Consider the following 11,381-nt stretch of genomic DNA (forward strand, 5'->3'; position numbering starts at 1 on the left):
GTCTTTGAAATCAGTGAACTATTATAATATTCTCGTTTCTCTTATCCTAATTTAAAAAAATATATATAACAGATAAAATTGATACGAAATAAGCACTTTCTAATTTTCACATTCTGTCACTTTAATAAGTTCTCTTTTCATGGATTCATGTCTGTCTGTAACTGTAGAAGTGTAAAATAAAGTTTATACAACGACAAAATTTGGTGGCAAAAAACTGGTGGTTAGATGACTCCACACACATGCGACACACACATGTATGTACAACGACAACCTTAACTAAGCCCCAGTAGCCAACAAAACTTCATAAAGCTAATTATTAAGTCTACGATTCTCTATATTTATTTTTTCTATATATTTATACTTACTCCCAGAGTATCAGGTAGTAGTATTATTATTTTACCCAAAACAAAACCCCATTTATTTATTTACAAATAAAGTCCCTGTTTTTCTGAAAAAGGGCTTAGGAATTGGGAAGAAGAAGAAAGGGTTGGCTTTTGCCCCTACACACTGCGAGTGAGTGAGAGAAATGGGAGAGGGAGAGAACATAGAAGTGGAAACTGAAGCAGAATCCGAAGCATCATCGTCATGGAACCTCGGAAAACACGCTCAGATAATCGAGCTGTCGGAGAAGTTGTTGGACGGGAACCTCAGCGCCAAGATTGAGGCTGCGAGGGAGATAAGGAAGATGGTTCGGAAATCATCGTCCTCGTCGAAGATACGTGCGAAGCTCGCCGCAGCGGGTGTGATTGAACCCCTCGTGGTGATGCTGTCTTCTTCCAACATCGAAGCTCGCCAATCCTCTCTTCTCGCTCTCCTCAACCTCGCTGTTCGCAATGAACGGTACCCTTTCTCCCAAAATGCATATTTTTGTGATTTCTCTAATGGGTCTGCGAATTTGGTTAATGGGTCTTTGTGTGATCTTGTTTGGTTCGTTTGAATCTGATTTTTGTGTTGGTATGTGGATATGAAGTGTTACTGTGATGGTTGTTACTTTCCATTTTCACAAGGTAGTGGGAAAGGGATGGGTTTGCTGATTTTATCCCAACCAAAAAAGAAAAAAAGAGAGACTTTTTCCTTATAATTTATAAATCGTACTGCTGTATCTAGTTTATAAATCATTATTTTTCGTGATACTGTTCAAAGAAAACTATACATTTTGTTCGAAATAGCTTCTCTAAATTATATGAATGGTACAGGTTTTGTGTGGGTTTGTTTTTGGATTAACTTATTTGGTGTTCAAGCTGCTGCAGAAATAACCTAAGCTGATAAAAAGCTGTTTTGGTATAAAAATTAAGCAATTTGGAACGAGGACTAACTTATAGTCTTAAATTCATGATATATGTTTGATCTTCTTGTATAGAAATCAACATTGCAACTGGAAACCCTTTGTTGAAGATTAGGTGGCTTGTTTTGTAGGATATGTTTGTTTTTCTGTTCTTGTCCGATCTTCTTTTTAGAGTTTTATTCTTTAATGTTTATGTTTGGTCAATTTAACTCTTGACATTACCAGATATAGTTTCTGTTTTATCGTGGGCAGTTCTCAAAAAATAACATAACATTTGTAACTGAATTTCCATGATTTTATCGATGTAGTTAGTACTAAGCTTAAACAGAAAATAAACAGATACACTACCAGTTCTAGCCTGTAGCAGTGAAAAATGATCTAGGGTGGTTATCATAATGGAATGCGTTGAGGATGCATGGTGGCGGGGTATATGCAGTGACATTTCTTTGGGTGAGGTGTGTGGGTTCACAGTTTAATGTGTCTAGGCTAAAAATGAACTCATGAGAGATATTTTTGGTAACCCCTAATTTAATATACCTTTTAAGTGCATCTTTACCTGGAGTGCATACTGCACCTACTACTGATTGTTGTGACGAAATACGAAATTCTGTTAAATGTCCGCCAGCTGCTTTTTAACACATGTTCTTTTTGATGGGGGAGTATTTGTTAGAATCAGGTACAGAGTGGTCAAATTGGATCTATGGTATACCCAGTCAATTTAATGCATTGTTATCAGTATCGTGCATAGATTCAATTCAAGGAGCTTTTGATGCAAATCATGTTGTAAATATTTTGGTGCTTGAATCAGAGGAATCACAAATGAGTGATTTGCTCCACATGAATTATCTGATTCTGGTACAACACACCAGCTGGTCATGCCCGATCGGGTTTTGCATGACTTTCTCATGAAAGGTGTAAAAAAAGCTCCCCTCCCCAAAGAAAATTTTGAAAAGAAGGAATAGGCTGATGCTATTAGGACAATGAATTGTGTCTTTGTGGTGGAAGAATATGTGGGTTATATCTGATTAGGTGGGTAAGAATTGGCACAGATGTGGGGTTTGGCTCATTGCCTTGACTTGGTCCACTTCCCAAACAATGGGTAAAGAATATGTCTTGAACTTGTTTATGAGGATATGTACTAGATTATAAATTTAAATTCGTACCTAAATTCTGAATCTTAAATTGGATTATATAACGAATAGTAAGATACTGAATTACTGATCAATAATTGCTACCAACTTAAAGTATATTTTCATGTGAAGAAACATTTAAAACATTACAGAGATATAAGATTCAAAAGAAAACAAGATTAAAATCATAAATCAAAATTACAATAAGACCAACTGCACAGCTTTTAAGTGGTTCAAACCCTCATGAAAGTATCAATATAGATGACAGATTAATATTTCCTGTTACAGTACATAAGCTAATCTAATGATTTTTTCATTCATCATCCCCAAGATCAAAGTCACTTTGTTTATCCTTGTCCTCTGATATCAAAAGCAATAACATTGATGCACTTTTTGCAAATTCCTTGAATAAGCAACTCTATCTTTCAACCCTTTTCATAGATGATCCTTCTTTCCCCTTTCTAGCGGATGACACCACTGTTCCCTTTTATGTATTAGCATCTTGGGTACTTAATACATATTTCCTAGCATTGTTGACTATTTGCATCTTATTGTCTTCAGCTTTTTTTATTTTTTAGCAACTTCAGAAAGATAGCTGTAACTTCGTCCGGAGCAAATGTACTAGCATTCACATTCTCATTCTCATTTGTTCCAGCAAGGTAATACTTCATCCTTGTAACAACACCCGAACAAGTATGCAACTAACACTTGCATTTGTCTGAAGGTCTTTGCATAGGAACAGAACACTTTTAGAGTGGTTCCACATGACCACCTCAATGTCCTTTTTATTTGTTTTTCCCATTTGCCCTACTAAAAAACATCACAGCAATGACAATGAGTAGGAACCTTTTAAACAAATGGCAGAAAGGGACAAGTGGGGACCAACTACCTGTGCATCACTGTGGGAGGAAAAACAAAGCATAAAAAGCTCTATGGGTATGGGGGGAACATGTCCAAACTTCCAACTGGAAGGGGCATAGGGGGACCATCTTTTGGAATCGTGGGAAGGAAAGATTCTTCAGTTTCCCTCCAATCTTATAAAGTAATTTGAAAAATAAAACTAAAAAACAATTCTTAAAAACAGGTCACAGTGGCCCAACCTGTTTTCACATATGATCTGGACATGCACAATTCGATTCAGAAATGTGATTCTTGAGATTAAGAAGCCATTTCAAACAATTTCACGTCATATCAAATCATGATTTGAGTAAAACGTTTTGTGTGATGCTGATAACCATGTAGTAGACAGTTTTTATCGCTGCAGCAGCACATCCTTCTTCCCAGAAGTTAATATGTCCTTACTGTGCAGCAGCTGTGATTGTGAGATGCTTTTTAACCTTAGGGACAAAAGTTTGATGTATAGACTGATTACCTGCAACAAACATTAAATCATATACCAAACATACATGTTTTCACAATGTTCTCTGATGTGGCATCGTAACCATACTTCTCAATTAGTACTACCATTTTTTAGATTATGTGGCATTAGCATTGCCAATGTATATCTTCCTATCAGGTGGCTTCCACCTTGAAACAGTTCCATAGGATGAAACAGAAATTGATCAATACCAAATGTTAGGTCAGTTAATTCTTGTGTAAAACTACTTTCTTGTAGTTTTGTTAAAATGTAGATGCTAGTTTTCTTTTGTGTGACTGTTTATGCTCACAGTGATATGTGATCATTAATGCGAGTGCTTATTCATATCTTTGGCTACCATTACCTGATTTGATGGTGACTCGGACATTTTTGGGTGTGGTATATCTTAAATAATGGTAGAAACATTCTGTATCATCTTCAATGTAGTCCTCTGCATTTCTTTTTGTTGTTATGACTACTATGTATTTCATGTTTTGAGTCCTTTTCTTCGTTCTTTTTGTGAATTAGGTTTCTCTTATATATTAGTTCTTTGCATAACATTTCGGAGTTCATATTTGTTAGAAACAAGGTCAAAATAGTGACAGATGGTGCCATGCCTCCACTGGTGGAGCTCCTCAAGATGAAAAATAGCGGTATACGAGAATTAGCTACAGCTGCAGTCTTGACACTCTCAGCTGCTGCATCCAACAAGCCCATTATTGCTGCTTCTGGAGCAGCACCTTTTCTTGTTCAGATTCTCAAATCTGGAAGTGTTCAAGGCAAAGTTGATGCTGTTACAGCCCTCCATAATCTTTCTACCTTCAATGAGAATTCCATCGAACTTCTTGATCCTAGTGCTGTTTTCCCTCTGATCAACCTTCTTAAAGAGTGCAAGAAGTATTCCAAGTTTGCAGAAAAAGCCACAGCACTGCTTGAAATCCTTTCCAACTCTGAAGAAGGGCGAACTGCAATCTCAATTGCAGATGGTGGAATCTTAACCCTAGTTGAGACAGTTGAAGATGGATCACTTGTCAGCACAGAACATGCTGTAGGAGCTCTGCTATCTTTATGCCAAAGCTGCCGAGATAAATACCGAGAACTGATTCTTAAAGAAGGTGCAATTCCGGGTCTGCTACGGCTGACCGTGGAGGGCACGGCTGAAGCTCAAGATAGAGCTCGTGTGCTTCTGGATTTGCTCAGAGATTCTCCCCCAGAAAAAAGACTAACCTCATCAGTTTTGGAGAAAATTGTTTATGACATTGCTGAACGGGTAGATGGCGCAGATAAAGCTGCTGAAACTGCCAAACAGTTGTTGCAAGATATGGTTCAAAGGAGTATGGAACACAGCATGAAATGCATCCAGCATAGGGCTGCATCTTGCACTCCTTCTATTCCTTCCACTTGATGTGTACCTTTTTTTCCTCATCAAGCAACTGCACAATTGAGTTTTAACTTGTAAATATGTGTTTTCATTTTTTTTTCTCTGGGGGGCTAGTTGTTGTGTTAACTAGATCACCATGGAAAGTGAGTCTATGTTGCTCTCCTACATGACTGTGTATTGATGTTTACAAGACTAACATGAGATTGAGTTACTGACCTCAGCACTTATAATTAATTACACCGCATACTTTCACCAGGTTTCTGTCCTTGCATGTATTTCTTTCTCAGATCACGAATTTAAGAAAGGTTTGCTAATTTACAGGAGATACGCACCATGGTTGTAATTAGGCCACCACTTTTTTCATATTAAGGACATGATCGGTAGAAAAAGTTATAAAGCTATTTTAAAACTAAAAAGTTAGTAAAGGAATGAAAATAATTTTAGTTGTAAGAAATAAAATTTATAAGTTTAAATACTTTTTTAATCCGGATATTATTTCCTTTCACCTTCAATTAATTTCTTTTCTATTTCCTTTCACCTTCAATTAATTTCTTTTCTTACCTCTTACTGTTTTGAATTTCTCAAATGTATATTATCTAGAGTTAGACTTTGTTAATGATGTGAAATGTTATTTTTTGGATATTATGATAATGTGATAAATAACTATCTATTCAACTATGATTATGTATATTATTTAAAAGGAATCAATATGAAAGAAAGATTATTTTTATTCAAATTGATTGATTTGAAATACTTCTTAAGTTCACATCTAGAAAACTCTAGAATCTTCAACAACTTCTATTAGTTTCTAGTAATACATTTAATATTTTTCCAGTAATACATTTAATATCCAATTAAAACCATTTTCTCTTAAGTCGACGAGTGGGTATCTATCATTTCTAACTTTCATATGAGATAATGAAATCACTAAATATAGGAAAACTTAGAATCCTTAGTCGCATAGGAATCAAAACAAAAATCTCAATCTCAATCGTCATCTTAATGTAGTGTAAAAAAAACCTAAGTATAAGTCCAAGTAACTTCAAAACAAAATCTCAATCACCCATTTAATATAATGTAAGAAAAACTTGAGTATCAGTCCAAGTAACTCCGAATTTAATAGTTAATTTGTGAGTTTAACCTTGTTAATGTTTCACAATATGGAGAATATTATAATGTGAAATTATATGGATATAAATACCTACATTAACACAACATTAGTAACGAATGCATTTAATATCCTACTAATAACATTTCTCTCAAACTTACGAATGAGTATCTATCATTCCCAATTTGTATGTGAGATCATAAAATCACTAGAAAAATTGTTAAAGTCCTTAGTCGCATAGGAATCGTACTAAAATCTCAATCACCCCCTTAATGTAGTGTAAGAAAAACCTGAGTATTAATCCAAGTAACTCCGAATTTAGTAGCAAGCTTGTTAGAGTTTAACCATGTTAATGTTTCACAATATGGGAAATATTTCAATATAGAAACATAAACCAATATTGGATATAACTACCACTAGTCTAAAGAATGGAATGAACATGATGCATGAACTAAAACTAGTGTAGAAAGTGTATACACAAGTGCTGTGACAGAATGCATGGTATCTTGAATAAGAGAAATGCAAATCTAGTATGAAACTACTTTAGAATGGTTGGAAATCACTAATAAATGTTTAGGATGCAATGAATGATATATTGGAACACGCTATGTGTTGGAAAATCACGCACTAAAAATAATAATCTCTTCAAGCGGAAGCACACCCACAAATAAGAGCAGAAAAATTATAAATAAAAGCACACAGGAAATTTAACGTAGTTCGGCACCTCAAGGCCTACATCCACAACCACTCAATAAGAAGTATATTATCACCCAAGTGTGCAATTTTTGTGGACCAAAATTACAAACCCTTCATAGTACAATTTTTCTAGCAAAAATTGCAAACTTTCAAATGACACACAACTACCCAAGCCCCTTATACACCCAAGAGACCTATTGAGTTGTGATAACAACTCTAAAACCAACTCTTTATTTTTATAGTATTTTTCTGCTGCTCTCTTCTTCATATTACTCGATGTGGGACTTTGGTGAATACCCACTTGAGAACCAACACTATGAAAGTCAGTATTAAGAAAAACTAAGTGAAACTATGTATAACGAAAGTGTTTGAAGAAAGTCCTAACTGAAAACCCGAAAATGCACAAACTGTTTGATGAAATCCATACGAGAACAAAACTATAACTTGTGCAATGCAGCTCGTTGGAACATGTTTGAGTGAATATATGCATGCACGAGATGGACTTAGAATCATCTAATCATTCAAAAACAGTAAAATCGAGGTTGAAACCAAATATGACAGAACTAGTCTATAGTTCATGGTTCATGTTTTGACACCTTTATGTATATGCAGAAAATGGGTATAAGTGCTATGCATTGAATGAGATTATGTTATGAACATGTAAGCAAGTCTAAAACAATGTCAACAGAATATTGGAACAATGAATTACTCAAAAGAATAACAACATAATGATATTCCCAAAATCCTAAGAGTCTAACTATTTCAGAAATACAGTTGTATTATTTGTGAGTCATGGTGTGATGTCTTGAATGAAGTCTGGTTAAGGCCTTATTCATGCTTGCTTGCAACTCAGACTCAGAAAACTAGAAAAACTGTATTTTACAGGTCATAGCAACTCCTACAGCAGGTAAAACTGTCTAAACTATCCTAACTCTAGTTACAATTAACCTAAGTAATAAGTTAAACTCTTGAACTCTTCCAAAAGCTACTGGTTGGTGCAGGTTAATCCTCTATGCAAAATCAATCCTAAAATGTTATACAATATCTAAATTTAACATTGCACATAATAATCAGAACTAAAAAAAATTAACTATGTTACAAGAAATTCAACAAATATGAAAACATTATTAACAAAAACACTAGTTTTACAAGAAAAATCTCATCTGAATTAAAATCAAAGAATTAAAAATAAAACTACCCAAGTGCAACTTTAATTTATGTAATTTTTATATATAGTCATGTAATAAAATATTTATCATTTTTATTTGTAGAGTTAATTTTTTTAATTTGAAATATATAAAAGTTAAATAATAAAAAAAGTCGTTCACATATTTAGGTACACTAAAAGTCAATTCTCAATTGTCCCACATGGCCGGCCTAGAATTGGGAGAAAAAAAATGGATATTAAATAATAAGAATATATTTTAAACTAAATAATTCTGCCATGGATGGCCTCATTCCAGGTCAATCTTCACTAAATAATTTTTCTTTATTTAATAAGACTACTGATTATAATTTTATTTTCAATTCTTTATTTTTAACATAAAATGAAAAATAGTTTCATATAATATTATTTTAAAATAAATTGAATAAATTATCTGTGCATAAAGTAAAGTTAATACAATTAAATATTATATTACTTACTAATTTTAATATTTAAGATTTGGTTTTTCTTTTATATTAGCGGAAACTATATCAGAAATTACTGTCCAAAAACGAAAGGTATGAATTTACGTGGCAGCGTCGAGTGGCGTGTCACAATTACCTTTTTGCCATTGTCGGTGACATCTTCTTCTGTTATCAAAAACACATTATCATAATTCATAAAACCATTATAATTAATTGTGAAGATATCAAACAACTAATTATCTTTCTAAAATTTACTTTATTTAGAAAAGTAAATTATTAACTTTTAATTTGTGAATTAATTAACTATTCATCTTTTCATTAATTAATTGATGTTATGTGCCACTCATAATCTTATACTATCTATCACGTCATAATATTTTATGCTTTTTTTCTTTTAATATTTGAATTATCATAATTCGATTTTGTGTTGACAACTTTCATATATGAACAGCAGCGAAAGATTCGGTGAGTGAGTGAGAGAGAGAGGGTGTCAGTGATGCCTTTTGCTTGATCCATCTTTCTTCAACATAAAAGGTTAGTTATCAATTGAATTCTGAATTCTGAATTCAGATCTTGCAATTTGGATAGATGGGTATCTGTATCTGTACATGTTCACTCTCATAAGATTTAGTTTCTTCTGCTTCATTCATTTTCAGATCTTCAAATTACATTGATTGTTCATTTCATAATTTCTTCTCTCTAATAAAAATGACAACTTTAAACCCTTTTCGCTGTCAGAATCCCCTTTAGTTTACTGGGTATCATTGTTTTTTGATGTTCTTGTAGGATACATATCTCGGGGGTGATTTGATACACAATAAGAATGCTGGGTCGGTCTGCATTTTCTAGAACCGGGACTTTCCGGCCTGAGAATTTAGGTCAGAATGCCATGGCCATGATTGGGAACGTTTGCTTCTCATTTTTTGTTATTGGTGTTTTGGTGTTCACGATTATGGCTGCCAATTATGAACCTGAGGATCCCTTGTTTCACCCTTCCACCAAGATCACCACATTCCTCACTTCCAAATCCAATGCCACTTTTAAGTCTGATAACTCTGTTGTTAGAACAGGGGAGGATTTCATGGCCGCTCCTGAAACAGTTTTTGGCTCCATTATCAACTCAACCGATGTTGATAACTTGGTTAGTGCCGATACTGCTGATGGCGGCGATGCTGCCTCAGTTTCTCAGTGTGATGTGAGTGGCCCTATTGATTGTAAGGACCCTGAGGTGTTTCATTTGATGATGAGGGCGACCATTGACAAGTTTCAGGATATCCATTTTTACCGATTTGGGAAGCCAGTTGCGGGTTCCAATGACAGCACTTGCGATATGGCTTGGCGGTTTAGGCCTAAGGAAGGGAAAGCTGCTGCTTTTTATAAGGACTATAGGAGGTTTGTGATTGATAGGTCTGAGAATTGTACACTTAGTATTGTTAGCATTGGGGAGTACCATACTGGTGTAAATGCCAGGAAGAGGAAGAAGCATCTGAAAGGTGGGCTAGAGAAGACGCCATCGAATCTGGAGCTGGCCAGCGCATTACCAGTGGTTGGAGAGTTTGTTAATGACAGTCTCCCTGTGGTAGAATCTGAAAGTTCATTTAGTCATGGTAAATACTTGATTTATGAAGGTGGTGGAGACAGGTGTAAGAGCATGAATCATTACTTGTGGAGTTTCTTGTGCGCTCTTGGGGAAGCTCAGTACCTGAACCGAACGTTGATAATGGATTTGAGCATATGTCTGTCTTCCATTTACACATCATCAGGGCTGGATGAGGAGGGCAAAGATTTCAGGTTCTACTTTGATTTTGAGCATTTAAGGGAGGCGGCATCTGTGTTGGACAAGAAGCAGTTTTGGGAAGATTGGAACAAGTGGCAAAATAAAGATGGGATGAGTCTTAATCTTGTGGAAGATTTTAGGGTTACACCTATGAAGCTTAGGGATGTGAAGGATACCTTGATCATGAGGAAGTTTGGATCTGTGGAGCCAGATAACTACTGGTATAGAGTGTGTGAAGGAGAGACAGAATCCGTAGTTCAAAGGCCGTGGCATTTGTTATGGAAATCGAGGAGGTTGATGGATATAGTGTCTGCAATTGCTTCAAAGATGAATTGGGACTACGATTCTGTTCATGTTGTGAGAGGGGAAAAAGCAAGGAACAAGGAGCTGTGGCCTAATCTTGATGCACATACTTCTCCTGATGCACTTCTTTCAACCTTGGGTGACAAGATTGAGGAAGGAAGGAACCTCTACATAGCAACAAATGAACCTGATAAATCTTTCTTCGACCCTCTGAAAGACAAGTATACCACTCATTTTCTTGACGAGTATAAAGAACTTTGGGATGAAACTAGTGAGTGGTACTCTGAGACAACAAAACTCAATAACGGGGTTGGAGTTGAATTCGATGGTTACATGAGAGTGTCACTTGATACAGAAGTGTTCTTGAGAGGTAAAAAGCAGCTTGAAACTTTCAATGATTTGACCAGTGATTGCAAGGATGGCATTAATACCTGTAATGTTGCAGCAAACTAATGTGAGAATTGAAACTTCAATGGCTGATATATTGAAATATACTCTCATGTACTTTTAGCTGTTATGTGTTGCATTTGAGAATTTTTATCCTTTAGCCTTAGCAGTGAGGAGTAAAATCGTTATAGTTTTTGTACTGTAAGAGTAGTGACTACTTTGAAGTTTTGAAGTTCTTAATTTAAATTTGTTTCCTTCTTAAACCCCTTATATCCATTAGCACAATTGCTCAAGTTGATCTTTTTTTTGTGCTTTTCCTTTTTGCATT

The 11,381-nt window shown here is 35.0% G+C and overlaps 2 protein-coding genes across 3 annotated transcripts; both read left to right on the plus strand.

The window, feature by feature from the left end:
• The first annotated feature begins 381 nt into the window (after positions 1-381).
• On the plus strand, positions 382-5,408 carry LOC114194469 (U-box domain-containing protein 11). Of its 2 annotated transcripts, XM_028084719.1 has the most exons (3): positions 382-840; positions 2,994-3,074; positions 4,355-5,408. In XM_028084719.1, exons 1-3 carry the CDS (start codon positions 527-529, stop codon positions 5,175-5,177), a joined length of 1,218 nt encoding a protein of 405 aa, XP_027940520.1. In that variant the 5' UTR covers positions 382-526; the 3' UTR covers positions 5,178-5,408. The 2 variants fall into 2 exon arrangements, with proteins under 2 accessions (XP_027940520.1, XP_027940521.1); XM_028084720.1 differs by lacking the exon at positions 2,994-3,074 and having other exon boundaries at positions 388-840.
• Positions 5,409-8,940: 3,532 nt separating this feature from the next.
• Positions 8,941-11,346, plus strand: LOC114194408. Its single transcript, XM_028084598.1, has 2 exons — positions 8,941-9,120; positions 9,373-11,346. Exon 2 carries the CDS (start codon positions 9,410-9,412, stop codon positions 11,117-11,119), a length of 1,710 nt encoding a protein of 569 aa, XP_027940399.1. The 5' UTR covers positions 8,941-9,120; positions 9,373-9,409; the 3' UTR covers positions 11,120-11,346.
• Positions 11,347-11,381: the final 35 nt, after the last annotated feature.

Source organism: Vigna unguiculata, chromosome 8 (assembly GCF_004118075.2).
Source record: "Vigna unguiculata cultivar IT97K-499-35 chromosome 8, ASM411807v1, whole genome shotgun sequence".
NCBI classification, from domain to species: Eukaryota; Viridiplantae; Streptophyta; class Magnoliopsida; order Fabales; family Fabaceae; genus Vigna; species Vigna unguiculata.